The following is a 24547-nucleotide window of genomic DNA, read 5'->3' as shown; positions in this document are numbered from 1 at the left end:
CCCGCGGCGGCGCGGCTGCTCCGCGCGCGCCCGCCGGCCAGCGGCCGCTCCCCAGTCGTTCCCGCGTTTGCGTTAGGAAGGTTCTGTGGAGCCTCCACCCGTCACACAAAATTTAAACACACACACGTACACGCTCTGCCAGGAAAGATCGCTCCAGAAATCTTTCAGGATAGGACAGCCGCACTTGGAGAAGTGAGCTGTGTGGACGAGGAAGTCCCTTTCTTCCAGGATTGAATCAGAGGAACACCTGTGTAGCACGACCTGTTCTTTGCGTTTAGAGCGATTATGAAATTAACCGATTCAAAGTCCCTGAACTTACATAGTTTTTGTTTTTCCCACCTGTGAATGGACCCGAAACAAGGTCTGAGAACTCAGCTTCTGGGGCGAGGGGCCCAAGCCAGGGACCCCTCGTTCACCCTGCGACGCTCGCTGCAGCACCTCCGCCGGAGCCCTGAGTCCCGCGTGCTCCCTAGGGTGTTGGAGGTTCCCTAGTCCAGTTTGCTTATTTCACAAGTAAAGACACGGCTCCCACAGGCTAAGCCATGTGCTCAGGGTCCCACGGTGGAACGGACTCAGAGGAACGGGGCCCCCCTGCGCTGTTTGCTCCTGATATTCTGGACCCCAACCTGCAACTCACAGGAGCTGCAGGCACGTGTAGGATACTGGGCATCAGCACACACAGCACTTCTTAAATTCCTAAAGATGACCCCCAGGCATTTGAGGCCTTACCTCTTCTGAAGACCTTGAGGCAGTTTTGCATTTTTGTTGCCTCACTTGCATTTTAAACAATCTTAAAGCAGAGCAGGAAGGTCCTCTCCCTGCGCGCAGAGGCGGAGACCCGTGCCTGAGCCCATCTTCCTCGCCCGGACAGAGGCTGGAAGAGGGGCTGTTGGATTCCAGTGTCCACGACAGAGGAGGGCACTTGGAAGGTGGCTCTATCTCGGTGTGACCGAGCGCAGGGCTGGCTACCTGCCGCGCCGGAAGCCAATACTCGAGAGGCAGGTGCTGAGGTAAAGGAAAGTGGTTTATTTTCAGGTCAAAGCCCACCACCTCCCTGGCTCTCAGAGGACGCAGAGCTTTTACAAGGAGGGAGAGGAGGCAGAACAGAGACCACAGGAGGGGGCGGCGAAGTTCGCTACGTGCAGAACTGCCGCGTCCAGTCCGGTCCCGCAGCTGATGGTCCCGTGTGCGTCGTCCTGGCTCTGAAGGTCAGCAGGTCTTCTGGAGCTGGGATGCCTGAAGGTCGGAGTCCTACGATTTTTACACAAACGCACTGCTCGCCCGCAAGCCACAGGACAGGCAGAGCCAGCACTTAAAGAACTGACGCCGGAAGGCTGGCCGGGGCGGGTGCGCTTCCCTGAGGTCACAACTTCCCACTGTGACACCAGTGGGACTTCTGCTTTCCGCGCGTCCCGCTCCGGGAGCCCGCCCTCCCCCCTTCCGGAGCCCGCGGGGGCGCGGCTGGCCGTGCGCTCCGGCTGCGAACCCTGCGGCCGTCCGTGTCCCCCCTGCACGCCCACCCTCGGCCTCGCCAGTGACCTCCCAGCACCACGGCCCACCCCGCGAAGCCCCAGGGAACCCTGCTCCTTCGGGAAGCGGAGGCAGACACGTTATCAATGTGTGGCCACTGGACAGGCATTTTCCCTTCAAGGCCTGTCACTTGGAACACTGAAGAGCCCACACCATGACGCTGGGTTTCCTGCCGCCCTTCCCCCATCCTGGGAATGGCATCGGTGACGTCACGAGGGGGAGGGGGCACCCTGCCCCCCGAGAACCCCTGCGCACCACAGGAGCGCCCAGGGGACAGGGTGTGGGGGACAGGCAGCTGCCAGTGAATCCAATGTTTGGGGGTTCATCTCATTAAATAACCATCCCCGATGTTGCCATTGTCAACGACTGACTCGGAAGTGTCACTTCTATCAGAAGGAGACTCTTCAAACCACGGGCCCTGCCCAGAGGAGCTGGGGAAGGCCGGCTGGGCGCCCTGTCCACTGGCCACTGGAAGGCCTGTCCCCATTTCGTCGGGATCACCCAGGTCGATGGTGTCTTCTGGAAGAGAGGGCACCAGGGGAACCTCTGTGTTGCTGTCGTCCAGGACCCTCACAAACACAGAGGTCAAGTCCACGTTGAAGAGCACCTTGTCCGCAGGGCTCTCGGCACAGCTGCTGTCGTCGCTGAACGGCGGGCGCGCCGGCGGGGCCCCCCAGCCCTCGGAGGCCCCGCTGGCGCAGTCAGCGCACCAGGACCTGGGCTCTGGCGCCGTCAGGGGCCGGGCCTCCACCTCCGGCTCGGACGGCTCGTCCTCCCAGGCGTCGGGGTCCCCATCGTCCTCCGGGCAGGCTGAGCCGCCGGACGCCGGGTGCGGAGGCCTGATGGCGAGGCCGTGCAGGGTGTAACCCCCTGCGCTGGCTCGGGCCGCTGTCTCATTGTCGCTGTCACTGTCGTCGTCATAGTTGTAATCCCACACCTTCTTCTTCCTGTGGACGTGAATGACCTCCAACGTGGCCACTGCTTCCAAGGGCGGCAGCTCAGGGACCACATAGGCTGGCTGGTTACAAAAGTTCTTTAGGGCGCAGCGGGGGGTGCGGGTGCGGGGAGACAGAGAGAGAGAGAGAGAGAGAGAGAGAGAGAGAGAGAGTCTGTCAGTTGTTTGTCCATCTTCTGACATCGTAAAACATGAGCTGGACCGCGCCCTGGTGAGGCGGGGGCTGGGGGCAGCAACGATCGTAGCCAACAGTTCGGGAGCGTTTGCTGTCGACAGGCTCTGCTCTGAGTACCTGGCACATTCACTTCACCCGCACAACCGACCGCAGGAGGAAGCGGGCTTCCTAGTCTCGCCCAGACTCCGCAGGGGAGAGAGACTGGCAGGCGAAGAAACCAGCCCAGGGTTCAGGAACAGGTGGAGGAGCCCAGCTTTCAAACCAGGCAGGCAGCCTGCAGCCCAGGCCACGTTCTGGCCCAACCCGCGCCCCCCAGCCCCGCTGCTGTGCTGGTTCAGGCCGGACAGGCGGCCATGCTGGAGGGTGTCAGGGAACTATGGGCGAGGAGGGACTGGGGGAGCCGACGGCATGGGGCGGGGTTGGCGGGGTGAGCTAAGGAGACCACAGGCAGGCCTGTTTCCCGTCGCCAGGTGACACGGGGCCGGCCACGCCGAGGGTGGTCACGAGAGCCCTTGCACAGGCCCGGAACTGTGGTCGGCATCCCCGGCCCCCGCTCGCCACGGCCCGCCCGGGCTGCTCCATCGGACAGACCGGCACCCCCTGTTCTCCCCAGACCCAGCCTTGGGGGCGGGGGGTGGGTATCTTCTATTGGGGTGCCCGTCTTTTTTCTTACTGCTTCATGGGAGCTCTCATACGATCCGCATGCTAATCATTTGTCGATTATTGGTTACGTGTATTTTCCGCCAGTCTGTGGTTTTAGCATTCTACTCTCTTTATGATGGTATTTGAGAAAAGGAAATTCTTAATTTTAATGTACAAAAATGTATCAGTGTTCCTCCCTATGGTGTTTGCTTTTTGTGTCTGAGAATCTTCCTTATTCCCAAAGCCACACAGAATCTCCTATGCTGCCTTCTAACCCATGAACAGCTGTGCCTTTTACACTGCGGTGTGGATGAAACGCAGCAGAGCGTCCGCACCTCCTCAGGCACCGCCCAGTGCCATGTTCAAATCCCAGGGGTAGTTAAAATCTCCAAAAGTACACCCACCCACCCAGCCAGCAACCCCCCCAACCCCCCCAACCCAGTAAAAACGACAAGAAAAAGAAGCGTGCAAGTATAATCACTTCTTTTGGGATATTTAAAAATGCAGCTGTTAAAAAATCAGGTTAGGTGAGTCAGATCAAACATAAAAAATAAGATATTTCTGAGTGAAAAACTGCAGAGCTACTACAGAAGGAACGCAGTGGGGTAGGGGAGATGACCAATGAGGGACAAGACAAGACAGGGGGAGGCCTTAGATGTGCACGAGGGGCCCAGGCTCGGGGGGCCGAGTCACGGCCCAAACAGGAGCTCGGAGCCTTGGGCGGCACAGAGAGGACGCGAAGACCATGCGGCTGGTTTCGCGGACAGTGAAGGCCACACAAAGGAGAGCAAGCGCGGGGGCTGTTACACAGGCGGAACGGACGAAAGCGGTAGAAGCCCCGGACCGTCGCCAGCCGCGCTCCGGCGTGAGGCGCACCCCGATGTGCCACTGCCGGCGTCACCAGTGACTCCTTTATCTTTTCACAGGACAGATGCTCTCTGGGTGCATGTTCCACCAGGGTCACCAGAATAAAAAGATATCTGTATAAAAACGTTCACTGAGTTATTCTTGATGGCCAAGAAAGAAAAAGAAACAAGAAAGAAATTGATTGAAAAGCAGGGAAACGATTAGGGGAAAGACGATACATTCACACCAATGGAACACTAAGCGATCACTAGAATAACATGCAGACGAAGCAGAAAAGGAACAACATAAAGTGCAAGAGCCCCGTTGGTAAGGGAGGAGGAGGAGCCACCGCGCTGACATGCTTCGGTGTTTTGAGAAAACGGAGTTTTCTGCTGTGCAAACATTCCAGGAGAGAATAAAAATCCTTAAGTTAAAATAAGAAATAAAAACAGAACTGAAAAAAAGAACAAAACACTACCTACCAGCACTTTGGGCGACACGTTTCGTAAGCAAATGTAACCGACCCGCTTCAGGAGCCCCACGGTGCTTACGGACACGACCGCCACCAGGAGCACAGTGATCAGCGCTCCTATTCTGGCGGGTTCCGAGGACTCTGTGGGTGGAAAATTAAATGCCTGCTTCAGAATAAATCCGGCAGGGGGCTGCAGGTGGGAATACATGCCCGTGGGTCTGGTGGGGAAGGAGACATCAAAGGAGCAACGGCTAGGGAAACTATTGTCAGGTACAAAAATAAAAATAGAAAGGAATCCAAGGATGCATTTTTTAAAAAATGATAAACATGAGCGATTTGGTTTTTCTAATCATGTTCTACGACAGCACTGTTCATTCAATACGGTGGCCATCAGCCACAGGTGGCGACTTAAAGTCAATGGACCCAGACGGAAGACACCTCTCGTTTCTGAGTCGAAGGGCCCCTGAAGGCGGGCCGCGCTGCCGCCGCTGCCAACCCAGTGCCCCAGGGGCAGGCGCTGGCATGAAGGAAAGGGGTTTATTTTCAGGTGCCGGCCACCTGGGTTCCAGGGGTGCTGACCCAGAGGCACCTGTTGCCAGTGGTGCCCTCCGGGTTCCTTCCTCTGCGTCCTCATCCGTGAAACAGGATGAATCTCTGCCAGCTAGGGTGGTTGTGAAGATTGTTAAAAGCACCAGCCAAAACGGAGTCATTTTTACTAAGCCACTGGCGCCAGACCCAAACTTAGTGGCTAACCTAACCGCAGCCTGTCCCAGGGGTCGAAGCTAAAGCCTGTCATCGGCCTGCAGCTCCCTGGGCCGCCCAGGGAGGCAGAGCCCTGGCGCTCGCCACCGCTCTCCGGACGCCTCAGTCCCCTCCGCCCCCTTCCCGCCTAGGAAACCATCCCATTTTGGACCCTTCCAGTTGCCAGGTGGGATGCAGCTGGATTCAGGAATCGCTTCAGAAAGCCAAGTGGATCCTCACGTTTACCTGATTGCATTTTGTCCTTTACCATCATCCACTTGGGGTTTTATTAGTGGGATGCTGTGGTTTGTAGTAAGAACTGCACACGCGGGCTGGGACCGAATCCTTGGCCTGGAGCTCGGGCGACTGTGCCACGCGATGGGAGCCGAGGCGACGAAAGGATGTCTTTCAGAGTTCACCACAAGCCCCTTTCGACGACGAGGGAGTTGATGAAATGAACGCCCTTCGCCAAGTTCCAAGGTGGGGGGCTGGTTGCCGGGGGAACCAACCACGTGACAAGAAGGGTGGGAACTTTCCGCCCCACCTCCAGGGACGTGCTGGACGTTGAATCATTGGCCAAAGACTGAATCAGCCATGCCCACGTGAAAACTCCTCCTGACGGGGCTCAGAGAGCTGTGGGGTGAACAGTGGAAGGGCAGGGCGCGGCGGGGGCGCGGGGGTTCTCTGCGGAGGGCCGCAAGCGCGAGCCCCTCCCCCACGCCGTGCCCAGGCTGTCGGGGGCGCTTCCGCCTGGCTGCTCCTGAGCTGGATCTTTTTATACAAACCAGGAATCTAGTAGGTAAACTGGTTTCCTGCGTCCTGTGAGTCATTCTAGCAGGTTATCAACCCTGAGGGGCGCTTCTGGGGATCTCCGACTCACAGAGGGTGGGGCTGAGCCTCAGACGACAGCATGGACTGTGACTGGCATTTGAGGCGGGGGGCTGTCTTGTGGGACTAAGGCTCTCACCGGTGGGATCTGGCACTGTCTCCAGGTACTGGGTTGGCCAAAAAGTCCACTTGCTTTGTTTTATTTTTCCATAAAATAAGACATCTTATTTGGCTATTTAGAGTATGTCGGCTGTCTCCCGCTGTTGGCTTCCAGTGGGGAGAGGCCAGGGGCGCTGCTGAACATCTTCCGATGCACGAACCCCACGGCAAAGAGTTATTTGGCCAAAATGTCAGTAGGACCAAGACTTTGCAAACCACTTTTGATACGTTCAATCAGTCCCAGCACCTTCTCCAAACACTGCACAGATCTTCTTCTGTGTTTCAGTTCCATTTTTACCTCTCTCGAAATCATAAAGCACGACACACCAAACATGTCATGTATTTTCTTCCATCTTCAATGTTAAAATGGCTGCACCAAAATTCACCAATTTTGATAAGTTTTTTTTAAACGCACGCTGATAGGACAGCTGTCACAATACAATCTAACAAAACTGTTTCGAATGAAGTTAAAGACAGCTAAGCGCTACTAGAGCCGCCGTACAGAGAGGACGGAACGGACGGTGCGGCCGACCCGAGGGTCAGGACTGACTGAAACCGCGGGGCACTAAGCTGCCGCCAGAGTGCTGCTTGGTGCAGGGGAGGCGGCGAAGCCAAGCGTTTGGAGAAAGATGTGCTCTCTGCGTGGAGAGGAAAAACATTTCCTCTGTTCAATTGGTTATGTAATTTTGTTTACAAGCTCATGAAGCATTAATAACAATAATAAAACGTGTGGCCTTTGTTCCCCGTTCTTGGCAAAGAACTTTTGGTCCCTTGGAATGTCTTGAATAACAAGTAACGTAACTCTCTCTGGGGCCACCTGCGTTTAGGCTGAGGAGGTGGCTGAAGGGATGGGGGCTGGTCCCCAGAAAAACCAAGGTGTGATAGGGGGTTGGAACGTACAGCCCCTCATCTTGAACTCTAGGGAGGGGGAAGGGGCTGCAGATGAGCCAATCGCCAGTGGCCAATGATTTAATCAATTGCAGCCACATAATGAAACCCAATAAAAATGCTGGACAGCAAGGCTCGGGGGCTTCCAGGTCACTGGGCCTATCGAAGTGCTGAGAGGGCGGAGCACACTGGCACTGAGGGGACAGAGCCCCTGCGGCTGGGACCTTTCCAGGCCACGAGCCTCTCCGCCTGGCTGGTCCCTGGCCCCCTCTCTGTAACCGGGAATCTGAAGTCCAGGCCTTCCCGGAGCTCTACGAGGAGCTTCAGGGAACTGGGAGCTCGGACGGGACATCGGGAACCTGTGCATTCGCAGCCGCGCCAGACAGCAGCTGGGGCAGCCTGCGGACGGGGACTGAGACCGGCACCGGCTGGGGGGCTGTCTCGCGGGACTGAGCCCTTATCCTGTGGGGTCCGCACGAGCGCCTCGTGCCCCCCCCCCCCCCCGGCGGTGTCCCAGGACTGCTGCCAGGCAGGACAGGTGTGTGGCAGTCTGTTTAGGGTTTGTGTTTTTGTTAGAGCTACTGGCATAAAGAATCTGCGCACGGTTTTGTGTTGGCCCTTATTTAAGTGCCATGAGGAAAATAACTGAAGCTAAAGGTTGAAGATGCTTTTTCCTGTAACACTGGTCCGGGCACCCCTCACCCCAGGAGCCCTGGCGAGTACAATCCCGCCCAGCGCGCCCGCGCGGCGGGGCCCCCCAGGAAGCCACGCCCTCCCGCGCCCTCCGGCTCGGCAGGCCTCCTGCATTTTCCCATCGCGACTGCGGAGACCCTGTCGCCAGGGCCAGGAAGTCCTGAAGGGCTTCTTAGGGGGAGAGTGTCATAGCTTTTCACCTCTGGTCACACAGCTGGGGACCTAGTGACTTTCTGAGAAAATAAGCAACAGCAGCTGTTCCTCATCCTGACTGTTCTCACTGCCAAGTTCTCTGTGCGGAGGAAGGCGTGGGGATCGCATTGTGCGCTCCTCTGAGGCCTTTGAGACAGGAGGGCTGTCAGCGTCGTCAGCAACGCCCTCAGCCACACGGGCGCGTCCTCGTGCCTCTGAGCCCCAGCCAGCCTTCCCGAGAGCCAGGCCCGATCGCCGAACGGCGCCCAGCCTGCCCCCCGGACGCCGGTGCTGCACCTGCTCCCGCATCCCCGCCTCCTTGCCTGACGCCCCAGCTCAGGGGGGCGCCGAGCTGAACTTGCCCCCGACTTCCTGGAATACAAGCGATTCCACAGCAGGAGGACTCTGACCTTAAAAGGCAGATATCTGAATGTCCCCATTGTGTGGCGGCAGGGTTGTGACTCGCCACTTTGTGGAGACCGGCCCCAAGAAGGCACCTCTGCTCGGCACTCCCCGACCTTCCGATTCTTTTCTTTACACAGAGCTCCCCTCGGAGTAAAAGCAAAACGTGAATTCTCAAAAACCGTCCTACCTGAGTCCCGGGCAGGCGGAAGGCGGGTGCACTTCCAGGGAGACCTATTTATTCCCAAGTTCCTGGAATCGAAGTAAACAGATACACAGTAGCTTGTGTTTGGCATTAACTTGTCGAGGACGTAAGTGAAATTTCCATTGGTGGCTTCATTTATTTGGAGATCATGCTGTAAAAATAAGCAAAATAATCAGGAAGACTTGGCGTAGAATTTTATTAAGAGGCAGGCCCTAAGACTGCCTTTGGGGATTTGTCCTCAAACCTTGAAAGGAGATAGGAAGATCAGAGGCTTGGCAAGGAGTATTTATAAGGCACTTGGGGCAAGCAATTTATCACAGAGCTACACGTACATATACACATCTTTAAATCACAAAATCTCACTTCACAAACATTGAGAAAAAGTCCCAAAGGGGAACAAAGGTCTCCACGAAGTCACTTTTGGAAGCTCATCCTATCTTGCAGTAAGGTTATCTTGTTTCATAAAAGGTAGGTATCTACTTTACATTTCAGAACGTGCTTTCAATTAATATGAACTCACTGGTCTATCAAAACAGTCTGCAAAGCAGACATTATCCCCACTCTCCAGGTGAGCAAGCTCTGGCTCAGAGTGGTTCCATAACTTCCCCAGGGCCGCACAGCCTGCCTGTGGCAGAACCGAGGCTGACGTCTGGCCCCTGTCTTCTGCCCCGAGGCCCCTTGCCTCTTCTTTCCCAGGTAGCTCTGTGCCACTTGGGGAGCAGAAAGATGTGCTGAAGGTTCTTTTCTATAACGACTTAGAGTTTTCAGAGTACATTCTTGCTAGTCTGATACATAACGATTTCTAGCAGCTCATCTACAGCCTTCTACAGTAATGCTTTTCTGCAAGTTTCTATTCAGAAGAAGGAAGAATTATTTAAAGGGAAACTGACACACTGACAACTCAGCATGGCCAATGAGTGATGGAGGCGAAAAAGGGGACAGAAGCCAACCGGAGCCTGGGCGGGGGCGGGGGGGGGGAGAGGAGCGACCCCCCCCCCCCCCCCCCGCCCCCGCCCCGCAGCGGACGGGTGTTTAAGGGCTGCCCAGCCTCATGCAACCTGCGGGCTCCCCTCGGGGTGCGCGTGCGCGGCTGTGTGCAGTGCGGCCCCGCCCACTCGCCTCAGTGGCCTCCTCCCAGCTGAGGCCAAGCCCTTCCCCTGCGCAGCACATCCCACCCACTCTCTGCAGGGACCCTGCTCCAGCACGAACATTCCCTCAGCACACTAACAGGCTATCACTTTTCCCCACCTTCAAAGGCCTCTCCCTTGACCCCACTTTCTCCTGCAGGTCCCACAGCGCCCTCTCCTTCTTTCCAAAACTCCTGAGACGCGTTCGCTCGCAGCTGCCTCTGGCTTCTCTCCTCCTTCCCACTCCTGCACCCAGGTCTCGGCCAAAGCCCCCCACATCAAAGTCACCCTGACTCCCCAGCTCCTAAAGCTAACACTCAACGCCAAGTCCTCTTCTGACTCGTCTCATTTGTAGCATTTGACATGCTGGATCCTGCTATCCTTCTGGAACTTTCTTCTCTCGGCTGGGAGGACCTCACTCTCATCCTTAGTTTCCTTTGCTCTTTCCTCCTCCTCTGCTAATCCCCGCATCTGGGAGCCCTTCAGGGCACTGTCTCTGGACCCCGCCCCCCCCCCGCAGGACCACTCCCGGGTGACCTCGCCTGCTCTCGGGACGGACCAGGGTCTGGTCTGGACACTCTGGCCAGCAGCCCCCGGGACGTGTCTCTTGCTGGCAGCTTCGCCCTGAACTCCAGACACAGCGCGTGCTGCTCCTGCTCGATGTCCCCTCCCGGTGCCTCACAGCAGCTCAGAGGCAAGGTGTCCCGCACCACGCTGCGCCCCCCATTCACCCGCAGGCCCATCTTAACCACGCTTCTTCGGTGTCTTCTTAAAAATGACAAAAATAAAAGAAATAATGGCCTTTCTTATGAACTAGCTTAATTTTATTTAAAAATGAGAGGAATCATAGTTAATCTTTACTGACGTCTTGCTATGCAGTAGGAGTAGCGCTAAATGCTTTACCAAAATATACCCACTTATCCTCAAAATCCCTGTGAAGTAGGTATTATTATCCCTCACTTTGCAGATGAGGGAGCTCAAGCTGGGAGAACATACTCTCTCAGTTTAAAAAAGGGAGAAGGAGTTCGGGTTAATGATGACACATTCCCATGTCAAACGACCAGGCCAGCTGAAGTCCTATCGCAGGGAAAATGTTACCCACAGAACTGACTGTTCAGATTGCCCTCCTCGCCTCCATTCAGCTGTACACTTATGATTTACATGTTTTTCTACAGAGAAGTTCAACAAAAGGTTCATGGTTAAAAACAAAATGCGCAACTTAAAGTTCTATCTGTGTCAAGTCTAGAGACTTTAATAGGAAGCCGCCTATGTATGAGTCATGTTCGCGACTGCTCTTTATTCCTTAACCTTGTTTTACCTTGGTTTCTCAGCTATTTTCACTGTTATTTTTCTGCCTTTTATGTATTTATCTTTTTAGGCTGAAACTCAATGCCATTTGCAAATAAAACAGAGAATAAAAATTATAAACATATTTGACTTACAGAATCCCCAACCATAGTTACCATCTAAGTATAGAAGTAGTTATTCATAACTTTCATAAAAACCACTCACATAATTCTAGATTATAGCAGAGCTCCTGGTAGATGAGAGCAAGTACTGATCAGACAGAATAGCGATTGGGTCGTCAGGTCTTGTTGCTTCTTTTCTCAGGATGGTTTCCAAACTCTCTCTTAACCCTCTCCTCTTCTTATCGCTGCCACAGTTTTGGGCCTTACCGTTTATTGCCCAGGCTACTGTGGTTAAGTCTGAATTCTGCCCAGTTTCTCTCATTAAGTTTTGAATGGCCTACTTCTCAAACATCAATGTAATTCACTGACGATCACCTACTTTCTCTTTGTTTATATTTACACAATTTTTCCATAATTATTTCCCTAACCAATGTGTCAACTGATTTGAAAACCTCCCTTTGTCCAAACATGCATAACCAAAAAGGATCGGTGAATATTCTAGACGGGGCAATGTTCACCGGTGTCCTATGGGCCGTGAGGAACTACCCCAGTCTCTTATCTCAAATGCCTCTACTAACTACAGACGAGGAAACATTGCTTCTCTGTACAATAACCCCCTGAGCTGTACGTCTCTCTCCTCATCTGCCTTGTAACTTGGCGTTCCCAACGGCTTCTTTCTCTCTCACTAACACCCTGGGCCATTTTTTAAAAGGTGCTGGAATATACTACAGTCTGTCTCTCTTTCAACCTCAATCCTTCTCTTCTTTTTGGTAACTTTCATAATACTACATTCTCGAAGTTCTCACTCTTTTGTTTTCTTTCTTACTGGTGTATATTATATGTAGTCTACATTTTTCTTATTAGCTTTATTAGTCCACATTTTTTCCTTATTAGTCCACATTATTAGTCTACATTATATTTCTACATTACGTATAGAAATATATCCTTCCTGAAAAATTTTGACCTTTACAGATAAAGTGAAAGTGCGCCTTCCCAACTAACTTTCACTTAGTACTTAGTCTGTTCTAAGTTTGGTCCTTAGTGACCTTTCCTTCCCTCCATTAAGATAATTTTTTCTTTAACTTACCGAGTTTAGAGAGAGAGGGGAAGAGGGGCAGAGAGAGAGAGGGAGGGAGGAACACCGACGTGTTATTCCCCTTCCTGGTGCATTGGTTGCTGATTCTTGCGGGGGCCCGGATGGGCGATGGAACGCGCAGCCTTGGCGCATCGGGACGACCCTCCGACAGGCAGCGCTGCCGGGCCCCCATTTTTGGACACTTACCCTCTTCACAATCCCCTCTGACTGCTCTTCGATTAAAAGCAGTAGGTGAGATCCTCCCGCCGTGAGTATCTTGGGCAGGGCCTGGGGCAGTTCCAGCATCACGTTGATGTGGTCCTTGAAACCAGCGATCTCAAACCGTGGTGGTTCCATTGTTACTGCTCAGAAAACAGAGTCAGTGACAAACCCCACGAGAGCCCACCCCTGCTTCCGAGTGCGGATGGGGCTCGGTTCGGCCCTGCCGTCCACCTGCCCATGGTCCTCCTTCAGGCGTGGGTTTTGTTTATTTCTTTGGAAGCATTCTTTTCCTTCCTTTTTTTTCAATTGCTGAGATACTGGGACCAACAAAAGCGACCGGCATAATATTACCACAGGAAACAGAGGACAGATTTTGGGAGGGAAGTCCGCACTTTTCTAGTTTTCAGGCTATGTTCTAAATACAAAACTAAAAATGACGTCTTTCCACGTTACAATAATAATACCCAACCCCTGGAGAAATCTCAGAAAATAGAGACAATTGTTCCTGAATGTGGTTAACCACGTTGTCTCTGCTGGATTGTGTACACATGCACAGGCAAATATAAACTGAACCAGTGCACACAAGCAGTTCACACGCACACCCCACCCCCAAGCTAAAAGCAAACCACTGCTCCCCCGCACCGTTAACATGGTGTACGTTTTCATTTATTTCATAAATAGATGAAGGCATAGTTATCTACATCGAGATAACAATGGCAAACAATGGCTTATGGGCTGAATTTCTGCACAGCCTGAAAGTTGAGAATGGTCTTTATTTCTGAAAGGGTCGTACATAAAGGAAGCCTATGTCACAGACACCGCATGTGGGCCAGAGTCCAAAGTGGCTTCCCTCTGGCCCTTTACAGGAAGTCGGCAGCCCCCGACCTTCGTAATCTTTCCCAGCTGATTCTATTCCACCCAGCGGCTGCATCACAGTCTGAAGGACTTACTGGAACTTTGCTGAAAAGAACCTGCGTATCAGGGGGGATCCTCGGAGTGAAACCTTTGTTTTTGCCCTTGATCCCTTCAGGACAAACTGCTAAAGAGGAACTCGGGGTTCGGGCAGGTATGTGTTAAGGTTTTTAATACGTCCTGCAAACACCTTCAGAAAGACGGGGCCAATATGCGCCCTATGTTTCCTCTAAACCTGGGTATTGACATATTTTTAATACTTGCCATTTGGAGCCTTGGAAATTGATACCTCGTTTTAACTGTGACTGCCTCTCCTGAGCGATCTGGATGCCGTGGGCCACGAGCTGGGCTCGTCCCTTTTCGAGGTACGCACGCACAGACAGGCCTGGCTGCCACTGCCGCTGCCACTGGGCTGGGCACGCCCCCCGGTTTCGACCAAGGGCTGAAACCTAGGCTTTCTCTTGGAAACAGACTGCACATTGGGACACTGGAAAAGTGATGGGGTCCAGCTACGGGCCACAGCCGGACACGGCGGGCAGCCGACGGCAGCCGCGGGGCGGAGGCGGCCATGGGGTGGGGCGTCGCTCCGGGAGGCCGCCTTCCCCCAGGCGCGCCCCAGGGCAGATGGCCACCAGGGCGCAGTCTCGGGGAGGGCGGGCTGTGGCCTTAAGGAAAACACCGGCCGGACGAGCAGCGACAGCTGACACCAGGCCCTGGGGCCTGCCTCCCCACGCCCTCCCAGGCTGGAAAACATCCGACCAGCAGCAGGTCCCAGCGCCTGAACGGCTGGCTCCCACGGACCAGAGCGATCATTGCGCAGTGCAGGGGACCCCCGCCACTGTCAGGCCAGGGTGGCAGAGACATAGCGATGGCCTTGCGGGCCATCGGTTGTGGTGACAAACAGAGATCAACTCACTGTCTGTGTCTGGAAAGATGCTGCCTGAACAATTGACCAGCGTGGCATTCCCCCGGGACCCGACGAGCCTCAGGTGGTACATCTCGGACATCTCTGCCCACACGTGCGTGACGTCACAGGACGGCCTGGTGATGTTGGCGCAGTGCTGAACAACCTCCATGTCTTTTCTGTGGGATGGGGAAAGAAACGGTCAAAGGAAAACTCTGGCCCTTGTGGAATAAGGACCCATCAAGGGCACGGCCCACTTCCTCCTCCCTCGGCGGCTCTGGGTGAGTCACTGGGACAAACCATCAGACCCAGCGCTCTGTTTAAAACCCAACCCCTGACCTGACCCCTGACCCTCCCCGCCCCCCTTGCCTGCGCAGTTTCAGTCAGACCATTGACCACCACCTGCCACATTTGATCTCGGTTTGTGTACCGATGTCTGCGCCCACCTGCAGAATGTCCCGCCCGCAGGGCAGGACCCTGGTTCATGGCTGACCCCGGGGTGCAGGAGGTGCTCAGTGAATACATGCTGGACGAGTGGGCACACGAACCCTAGGCGTTCACGGTGGAGGTCCCAGAGCTCATTGCCTCCGCAGGACAATCGCGAGTGCCCCCCAGACCCCGTCTCTCTCTGGCTGAGGACCCCATGGCCCGCCCTGGGTCAGCCTGTGTCGCACGGGACAGCACAGACATCTGCTGTCTCCAGCCTCAGAAGGGCACGTGAGTGGCCCATGTGACTACCAAGTGCAGAGAGAAACTTAAGACTTTAGCGGGCACCACTTTGGCTGGTGTGGCTCAGTTGGTTGGAGCATCCTCCTGTGACCAAAAGATTGTGGGTTCAATCCCCCATCTGGGTGAGAGGCCATCGCTTGCCGTTTCTCTCTCTGAAAGCAATGAAAAAAATGTCCTCGGTGGGGGGTAGGGAGGTGGGCAGATAAAATGGAAAAAAAAAAGACTCCAGCAGGCAGCAGGGAGGAGCTCAAAGGCCACGCGGGTCAGCCAGCAGCACTAACAGCTCCAGGCCAAGCAAACACAAAGCTCAGGGACACCCTGAGGCGCTCCTGCAGCTGACGAGGGTGCATGTCCCACCTGGGAAGAAGGGCGCCAGGGCCGGCACCGTCCACGTCGCCCTCAGCGCGGGTGTCGGCACCACAGTGGAAGGGCCAGAGCAGAGAGCCTGAGCCCTCTGCCAGGCTCCCTGCTGCGGCCCAGCCGGGTCTCGGACCCAGTCTGGGCTGGGACGTTCTCTCAGGGGACGTTTGTCTCCCTGAGCAAAGGAAAGGGAACACAAACCATCAACCCGGTCACCGGCCCTTTGGACTCCTGTCCTCAGAAAACAGCTGACTTTTAAACGTTCGGACTTACTGAATTAGAGGAATACCTGCGAACACCATTCACAATCATGATTTTGCTTCTGAGGCTTTGAGCTGTAGGAGCTGGCTTTGATTGTAACTATGAGCTCTTCCAAAAACAGCCTTGAGCTGTTAAAGTACTCCATTGAACTACCCAAGGCTTTGTGTGTGGTCTTCGGATTTTTAAGTCTCTGAATAAAATATACAGCGGGCGGCGCGGGGGCGGGGCTCTCTCCCTTGTAAGACCTCCCGCCCCCACTCCCACACACCAGAAAGAGAACACATTTAGCCAGAGAAAATGAAACGCCCAGCAAACCTCGTGTCTGCATGCCATAACGTATAGTGAGTTGGTTCAACAGAGTGGTTTCTTAATTCCCATGACAAAATCAGCTGGAAATTTCTTAACACCACGTTGAAAACGCAAGCATCTATTGAAAATTTTAAAGGGAACAAGGGAAAAAGTAAACAAACACTGGCATCCGGAACCAAAGGCTGCTCTGGGCCCCTCTGCAGACCTCCCCTTGGGGCCGGAGCCCCCGCTCCCAGCAAAGAGCCCCCCCCCCACCCCCGCACCAGCCCAGCGTTCCTGGACCCACAGGGAGGCGATGCCTCTTCGACATGGGGAAATGGACTAACACAATGAATGGCTGGGCCGCACAGGGTCAGAACGGGGCGGGCGGCTCAGGAGGCGGGGCGATCAGCACCGCGTAGCAAGACGAGGCTCACCGCTCTCCCGCGAGGGGCGCTGGCTCCCACCCCGCAGGGCGTCCCCTCCTCTCCGCTCCCCTCCCAGCCCTCCCTCTGCAGCTCGGCCCGCCCACTGCCAGCCTGTCCTCCCTGGGATCCCCGACTGCACTCTTGCCCCGCTCAAGAGGGGCGGGGGAGGACGAGGCGTGCCAGTGGGCCCTGATGGGCGGCAGCCCCCCAACGACGCCGAGGGAGGTGCCACAGAGCCAGGCCACGGCCCCGCCGCGGAGCAGCGGAGGAACCTGCTGCTGGCAGCCGGGAGGCCGGCCCGCCAGAGCGCCTCCGAAGCTCGCTGGCCTGGCGGTGGCCAGCGCTCCACTCCCCAGCGCTCATCGCAGGCCTGGACGCGGACCGAACCCAGGCAAGAAGTTCACTTTAAAAAGGTATCTTCCTTTCTCTGGTCCCAGGTAGTGAATCAGGGGTAGAAGGATGCACATTAAAGGGAAATTATTTTGGGGTCATTTTTGTTTGGCATAACCTGTGTCTCCTCATTCTTCTATTAAGGGGTTTAAATGGCACATCCTTTTAAGGGGTTTTAAAATGATCTGTAGCGTTCATTTCTCATAATACTGAGACACATGGGAAAACCAGAATTGGCTGATTCTGTCTCGTTTTACAGAGAAACTATTTGAGAAAAAGATTTCAAACGAAATGGGCAACAGATCTGGGATTGGAAATATCAAATTTCCCACACTTTAGACTTCTGAATGGTCACCCCACACTCTTATATAAAATTTAGTCAAGCCAAGAAAAATCTCTTACCAGGCAAAGTGTGGCACATACCAAACATGAGGCCGATATACCCTAAAAAGAAGAAAAACACGTTAGACAAGCAATGCTTTCTCTGAGATCAATTCACAATTGCTGCTCTGAGTCTGGTATTCTTCACACCCGTGTGTCCATTTTGAATTAAGACTGCCTGTGCAAAAAAAAAAAAAAAAAAAATATCAAGTCGATGCTCTTAGAAGGCGGACCCTGGTATTGGCAGTGGCTCATCCAGGGACTTCGTCCTGAGTGGACCCCCGACGAGGCCCGCGTGGGAGCCGATACTGACGACAAGGCCTGGCTGGCAGAGGAAGTGTCCCGAGAAGCAGTGCCATGCCTGGAAAACACTCCGAATGTGAATAAGCATGTTGTTAAGTGACAAACCTTAAGGACGAGTCTCGGAAAGGCCAGTGGAGGAGGGAGAGGCTGGTGATGGGGAGCGGGCACTGGGGTGGGGGAGGGGCTGCCCCGCCTCGTGGGGGGAGGCCCTGGATGTCAGCTGTGCCTGTGCTGCGCAGATGGTCCCGCCTGGGAGATGTCCCACGCGTGACCACGGAACAGAGGACCCAGCGAGGCTAGAACAGAATCGGCACAAAGGCAGAGAAACGGCACGAACACAGCCACGGGAAGAACTCAGCGATACATGAACCGTGAAGCCGAAGCTCAGGAAGGGCTTTAGTCTGACAGCGTTGGTAGGAGACGGGCTTGGCCTCTCTGCAAACAAGAGCAGGCGACCCAGTCCATCCCGGGTCAGAGCGAGGGTATGAAGAGAAGTGTCTCCGCAAACGACACAGGAAGGCACTCTCCATCCTTACTGAACCGTAAATTATTCTTGTTTATTTGGCCCTCCACCCCCCCGCTAAAATTAACAGTAGATCAGGAACCAATGCTGACTCCAAAGCATCAGCGCAGATCCCCTGCCCACGCCCCACCCGGCCCCGGGCCTCGGGCAGCCTGCCACGGGGTCTCAGCTGGCTGTCCCCCACAAGGGCTGTCGGTGACGGTGACGTCACAGGCTTGCTCCTACAGGGGCAATGATAAAAAGCGACACTCACCCAGGAGACACAAGTGCCATCGTTCAATCCCACCGGCGCCGGGGCCCCGAAGCATCTTTGTTATTTCATGTGTCCTTCTTTGCTTTCACATCTGAAAGGAAGTCCGCATCGGGTGAGGCGTCCACTGAGAACAGGCACAGACAAGACCGTGGACGGCTGGCAGCGGAGGCCGGGACGCGGTGCTCATCCCCGCACCCGGAGCTCGCCGGCCGCCTCGGGGAGGGATTTAAATGTACCGTTGAACAGTGACACAGTCTTCGGGTTCCAAAGCTTTAAACATACAAAAAGGAAATGAAGAGACTTGCTCCCTTTAGAGAACTACTTTTATTACTATTTTTAGTGAGTCCTTCAGAATATCTTTATGCATAAGCAAAAACAAACCAGTATTATTTCTCCTGTTTTTCTATACAGGAGATGGCATATATACGTTCCCTGTCTTACTCTGCTTTTTCCACTTAAACACATATTTGGGAGATCTTTCTACATTAGCACCAAAGAGAATCTCCTCGTTGTTGCTGTTTTAAACAGCGTTTAAAGGGCTGTGACCTCGGCCAGCCGCGGCCAGCCCACGGTGGCTGTGCAGGGATGGGGCTGAGGGCTCAGTGAGGGACTCAGCACTATCTTCCCTCCCTTCTCGTGGGGCTCCACGCGGGGTCAGAGAACCAGGACGCAGCCCTGGCTGGTGTGGCTCAGAGGACTGAGCGCCGGCCTGCGAACCAAAGGGTCGCCGGTTCAATTCCCAGTCAGGGCACAGGCCTGGGTTGCGGGCCACGTCCCAGATTGGGCGACGCGTGAGAGGCAACCACACATCGACAGTCCTCTCCCTCTCTCCCTGCCTTCCCCTCTCTCAATAAATAAATAAATAAATAAATAACTCTTAAAAAAAAAAAAAAGCTGGTGGCTGTACCCATGGATGACAGGGTGCCAGGGCAAAGTAAAGGGTGAGGAAGGTGGAGGCGGGTCCGGGAGGGCAGACGGGAGGCTGCGCCGAGGGCTGTGCGGCTTCGATTCCTGCGGAAAAGGCCACAGCTCCGCCCCAGCGGCTGCCCACAGGCTCCTCCCTGCAGCCTCCTCCCTGAGGGAGCCCGCAAGCGTGGGGACTTTCTAAGATTCAAATTTGTAAATGAGAAACCGTTCTCTTATTCTGAGCCGGATCGAGCATGTCTTCGCATCTCTAAGCGCTAATTCTCGTTAACTGTCTTTTTGTACCTTTGCCCAGTTTTCTATCGAGTTCCTGCTCTTTTCTCACTGGTTTGCAGGGGCTTTTTAAGTTTATTTACCGGTGTGCAGGAGGGAGCCTGGCCATTTGTGAAGAGTCACCTCTTTGGTCCCCTTTCCTTGCCACTTGCCCTTTGATTTGCATATGCTGGAGTTTGGTTTTTTTACCACGCGGAAGTTTCTGAGTTTTGTATTTTCATGTTTAAAGGAATTTTCTTTCTTAGTGTCCACATTTCGAGTCCAAAAGTATTCCTCCGCCCGAGGTGAGAAAGGGGTTCTTCTCCCCCTCGCAGCTTTTGTCTCCGCCCCAATGTTGGGGCTCTGCGACACTGGGGTCCTTCAGTCCCCACGCTGGGGCAGCGCCAGCTTCTCAGGGACAGTGATAGAACACCCCTCAGGGTATTCTGGAGGAATTCAGGAGGTCCTGGGTCAGAATTGCCACCGGTTTGCAAGCACCACACCCCCTTGAGCTGTCCAGGCGCCTCTGCCCAGAGCTGATCCCAGAACTTGGTACCCCCTGGGGCACCCAGGGACGTCATTGCCCTGTCCCTCCCCAGCAGAGGGCGTGCACGGCGGTGGGCATTCCTCGGGTGCTGGGCGCACCTAGACTGTGGAATGCCACACTGGGGGGAACCCCTTCCACCTGACATCTGCCCTGGGGCCTGTGCCCCTGCTGTTCTTTCTGAGGGCGGTGCCTCTGCCTTGGCTCAGCTTCCGCAGCAGGGAAACGCGCACGCACATGCACACACGCATGTCTGGTAACGAGAGTCTTGCTTGCTGGGAAAATCAAATTTCTCCTCTTGGCATGCTGCCTAGGACTGCTCAGGAGGCTCCTTAAGTCTCTCCCGGATGACAAGGAGATCGGCTCTCTGCCACGTCTGCTGCCAGGGCCGGCTTTGCTCCCCCGGGCCTGCGGTGCAGGGGTCCCCCACACACGGGGTTCACTGCTCCCTGGCGGCCGCTGTGAGAGTCTGAATAACTATCCCTGCACTGGTCTTCTGTTAGTTAAGTCTGATGGGACAATGGAGCCCTGAGCCCTGGGCTGGGAGCCTCAGCTCACTCGGTCTCGCTCCCCCGGCCCCCTACCCTGTCCTCTGCAGGGTGACGGTCCCACTCACGCCTGCTGACTACCGTGGGTGGCTGCTGGGTCTCGCTGGAGAGTGCCACGCTGCCTCGACGCCTTCCCGGTGTGCATGCAGGGAGGGGGGAGCTGCCCCGCCCTGCTTCCCCCAGGGGTGGTCCGTCTGCGGGGGGTGAGATCAGGGCAGCCCCGAGGACCCCAGCGTGGCGTGGCGGGGAGCAGAGGGTTAGAGACGCAGGGACGCGGTCCATATGCTGTGGCCTGGGGTGGCAGGTCCTTGGAGAGGCGAGACTTGGCTTCCCCAGAGCTGACCCCAGGCTGGGGAGCGGGTGGCTCGCAGGAGGGGGATCTGGCATCCTTCTGGCCCAAGTGTGCGTGTGCTCAGAGTTGCTGTGCAGGGGCCTGGGGACCTGCGGGGGCTGCCCTGGACCTGGTGTCCCTGTGCCTGAGGGGGTGCCCCTGGGCTGGCTGTGCGCCCAGGACCCTCTCTCCCCGCGTCTGGCTTCAGTGTGCGCCCTCCAGCTGGCTGTGCCGTGACTGCCGCCTGGGGCGCTCGGTGACGCCCACAGGAACCGCATGTGCCACGCCTGCAGCCAGCTCTGGCTCTGCCCCATGGAAGGCAGGTTGGTAAAACTCAGGCCAATCGTCTAAAATTTTATTTTTTAACTTGGAACAACATTAAGTAGCAAATTAAAAATGACAAGTTGAGACCCAGAGACTGTGGAAGAAAAGAAACAGCTTTCTATCTGAGTACCTCCAGTGATATTGTTTCCTGGGAAGTGGCATTTTCTTTTGGCCTCTGGACCATTTTTGCTCCATTTCCGTACCATTTCCTTCATCCCAGTTTTGCTGGCATTTGCTGTCCCATGTGCTGGCTTCTCCACCCCGGGGGGCCCAGCATCCTGCGGCCTAGGGGTGCCGCCTCTCCCTCCCTGCGCGGAGTCTTTCCCACGGGCCTGGTCTCGGCCCCTTTCCGTCTGCGCTCCCCGGGCTTCGGCCCAGCCTGTCCTCGGTGAACACACGCTTATTTCCAGCCGTGCCTGTTCCCTGCCGTCTCTGCCTTTCGGCTGCGACTGTGTCCCCACGGCCTCCCGTGGAGTCCCTGGGGCCCTCCATCTCCCTTTCCATCTCAGTTTTCACATTTTCTCATCCTTGAGCTCATCCGATGGAGTTATTTTTATCAAGTTGGTGCAGGACCTAAGGCTACGGGAAGGAATTTCCTGCTCTTCCAAGTCCATGCTTCCTTCTTAGGAAGACTCCTTGCAACCACCCCCTTCCTTCCCTGTCCCTCCTCTCCCCGCACCGTTTCTGTTCGCCTGCTCATATCTGGACAGGACGTGGTCACCGTGACACCGCGGAGTGAAATCCTGACCTCTCCTCGTAAGTGTGCCTGATGCCAGCTCGTTCAGAGGACCGGCGCCGAGAGGGGGCAGCCAGGGAGCACACAGCTGCCGGAACCCCTGGGCCCTGCGGCCCCCTCGCCCTGGGCAGGCCGGGCAGGCCTCCGTGGGCAGGTGCCAGCGGGGGTGGGGGGTGGGGGGAAGACGAGTCCGCACGGGTCTGGGGGTGGGCCTCCTGACCCTGCTGCGGGCTTTTCCAGCTCGGTCAGCCCAGTGGACTTGCGTCATCTCCCTGACCTCTGACCTCTGTCAGAAAAGGAAAAAGCTACATGCGCCAAGACTCATTTTCTTTTTTCCTACTCATGAGGCAGTACTTTCATTTTTGTTGACTCCCTAGTATAGTTTCTGGTGATCAGGTGCATGCAAATTTTAAATATTTTTAAAAGCCTCAAAATTAAAGCAACAACAGCGGCAATGCTTATGAACACCTCTCCCATGTCCTGCCCACAGAGCCCTGGCGGGCCTATTCGTAAGGAAACCAGGTGCACGCATTTTCCTGCTGGCTGTGGAGGACGGTGGCCGACGGTGGCCACAGTGGCTCGAACCCGCCCCCGCCCCTGCCCCCATCCTTCTCTTCGGTGCTCTCCTTTCTGCCGTGCTCCGCACCCGGCTTCGGCCAGCCCGCCCTCCTATCCGTGGGCTCATCCGCGGTCCCTCCTCAACTGCACTGGACCCATTTCCTTCCTCCACGTGCTGCAAGGCCTCAGGAACAGGCCTGGTCAGGCTCTGCTCTCCTCAGGCTGGATTTCCCGCTTTGTAAAGGGCCCATTTCCTTCTGACGTTTGAACATCTTGGAAACCACAGTGCTCCCTCCAGGAGCACCCTCAAGCGGGACCCGCAGCAGTTTTTCTGACTTGGTCACGTAAAATCAAAGTGCATCTGATCATGCAACAGCATTTAAGATTCGGTACAATGTAATATGCAAGCCATGTTAACAATGTAATATGCAAACTCTTCGATAGTTTGAAGGTTTATAAATGTATAAGTGTAACGGGAAAAGGAGTCTAATATGGCTCTGTGGGTGCAAGTGGGAGGAATGGAATATTTTTTAATAAAAGTTTCACTTCTAAGACCTCTTATGGTTCTCCTAACTTTTTTCTAAGGCAAATTATTACACTTTTTTTGTCAAACCATAAGAACCAAATTTCAGGCAGATTTTCTTTAACTTTCAAATAAATACATGAGAAACGTTAGAGGAACTACAGATAAGAATAAAAGAGCCATGCAGATTTTTGATGCTCTAAAATCAAGAAACAACTTGTGAACTACAGAACTTTAAAGTTCAAGTCACTTCCTGGGACCAGCAGGTCAAACCTCACCGAGCACTCGAGGCCCGGCAAGCCTCCCAGACGCAAGCCTCCCAGACGCAAGCCTCCCAGATGTTCTCTCTGCATTTGGGTGAGGACCGCGCCTGCCCCCTTCCCTCCAGAAGTCTGTGTGGTGGGGAGGACACTGAGAGGGCCAGCCAAGGTGCGGGTCCGCGTGGCCGGTGGAGCTCCACACAAAGGGGAGGGGGCAGGGCGGGCCTCTCCTCACCTGCGCCCCACCTCCCCAGCTCAGAGCTGACGCTGGGCAGGTCACACTGGTTTCTAAGATTTCTTGCAGAAAAGAAAGGCAAGGAAATGGAAGGAGGCGGGACATCTAGCGATTTCCAGTAAAGCCACTGCTAAATCTGTGACTTGATTGCCAAACTCCTAACTTGGTTTAACTGGTTGATTTGCTCGGGGCTGAAACGCAGGCGCCAGCTCGCACCCAGTCCCTCCCCGGCTCCCGACCCGAGAGGGGGTCCACTCCTCTGCCTCGCCCCCTCCAGCTTCCAAAAGACAGATCTGGCGGGACGTGGGGCACTGGGCCCCCGTCCCTCTGCGCTCCTCTGTCGCACGGCTCACGCGCCGCAGCGGCCACCGGCCAGCGCCCGGGCTCCCGGGCATCCCTGCTGGGCGACGGCGCTCGTCCCAGCGCGACAGGAGCGGAGCGCGGCGCCGCGCGGGGACGGGGCTTCGGAAGAGGAAGGCGCTCGGCGAGGGATTCCGGGAAGCGGCCGCGGGGACGCGCGTCTGCTGGGCGGCCACCGCACCGGCCAGCCCTTCCCGCCTCCCCGCCATCTCGCGCTCCGCGCGTTACCTTGGCGGTGTGTCGCCGCTCGGTCCGGGACACCGGCCGCGACCCCATCCCCTGCAGCCGGGCTCCGGCGGCGCCCTCCCGCACCCGGGTCCGTGCGCCGCGCGAGATGAGCTCGCAGTCAGCCGTGCGGGGACGATCCCTCCCGTGGGCGCGTCCTGGAGGCTCCCGTGGGCTGGCGGCCCAGCTCCGTCCTCCGGTCCTCCTCGCGGAAACACGACCGAGTGCCCAGCGCGGGTGCGCGCGCCGAGCGCCCGCCTCCTCCCGGGTCGAAGGCGGGGCGGGCCGTGGGCGGGGTCGCGGATCGCGGAACTCGCGGACGTTTGCCGAGTGGGCCCCGAGCGCCTGTGCACAGCCGCCTCGGCCCACCCCCGCCGTAGGGGGAGGAAGACGGGCTCTTGGGCTGTTCTGTTTCCTGCGATACCTTCCGGGCC

At 55.7% G+C, this 24547-nt stretch overlaps 1 protein-coding gene across 2 annotated transcripts; it reads right to left on the bottom strand.

The window, feature by feature from the left end:
* Positions 1-1492: 1492 nt before the first annotated feature.
* On the bottom strand, positions 1493-24333 carry IFNAR2 (interferon alpha and beta receptor subunit 2). 2 transcript variants are annotated; one of them, XM_054577902.1, is made up of 9 exons: positions 24117-24333; positions 18294-18384; positions 17236-17277; positions 16043-16154; positions 14390-14556; positions 12547-12701; positions 8714-8879; positions 4631-4761; positions 1493-2563 (listed from the first exon to the last, which is right to left on the bottom strand). In XM_054577902.1, the coding sequence occupies exons 2-9, from the start codon at positions 18346-18348 to the stop codon at positions 1853-1855; spliced, it is 1539 nt and encodes a 512-aa protein (XP_054433877.1). In that variant the 5' UTR covers positions 18349-18384; positions 24117-24333; the 3' UTR covers positions 1493-1852. The 2 variants fall into 2 exon arrangements, with proteins under 2 accessions (XP_054433877.1, XP_054433885.1); XM_054577910.1 differs by lacking the exons at positions 16043-16154; positions 17236-17277; positions 18294-18384; positions 24117-24333 and adding an exon at positions 15152-15193.
* Positions 24334-24547: the final 214 nt, after the last annotated feature.

Source organism: Pteronotus mesoamericanus, unplaced genomic scaffold, assembly GCF_021234165.1.
Source record: "Pteronotus mesoamericanus isolate MK-2021 breed Mesoamerican mustached bat unplaced genomic scaffold, CSHL_Meso_final contig_116, whole genome shotgun sequence".
Classification (NCBI taxonomy): Eukaryota; Metazoa; Chordata; class Mammalia; order Chiroptera; family Mormoopidae; genus Pteronotus; species Pteronotus mesoamericanus.
The sequence above is the reverse complement of the archived record's forward strand: the minus strand, read 5'-3'. Positions and strand labels throughout refer to the sequence as shown.

Coding starts and splice junctions, on each gene's coding strand:
- IFNAR2 (XM_054577902.1), bottom strand. CDS start 18,348: ATGCTTCGGGGCCCCGGCGCCGGTGGGATTGAACGATGGCACTTGTGT. Junction 14,557..16,042: donor TTATGGCATGCAGACACGAG/GTTTGCTGGGCG, acceptor CCCATCCCACAG/AAAAGACATGGAGGTTGTTC. Junction 2,564..4,630: donor ACGTGTCGCCCAAAGTGCTG/GTAGGTAGTGTT, acceptor TGCGCCCTAAAG/AACTTTTGTAACCAGCCAGC.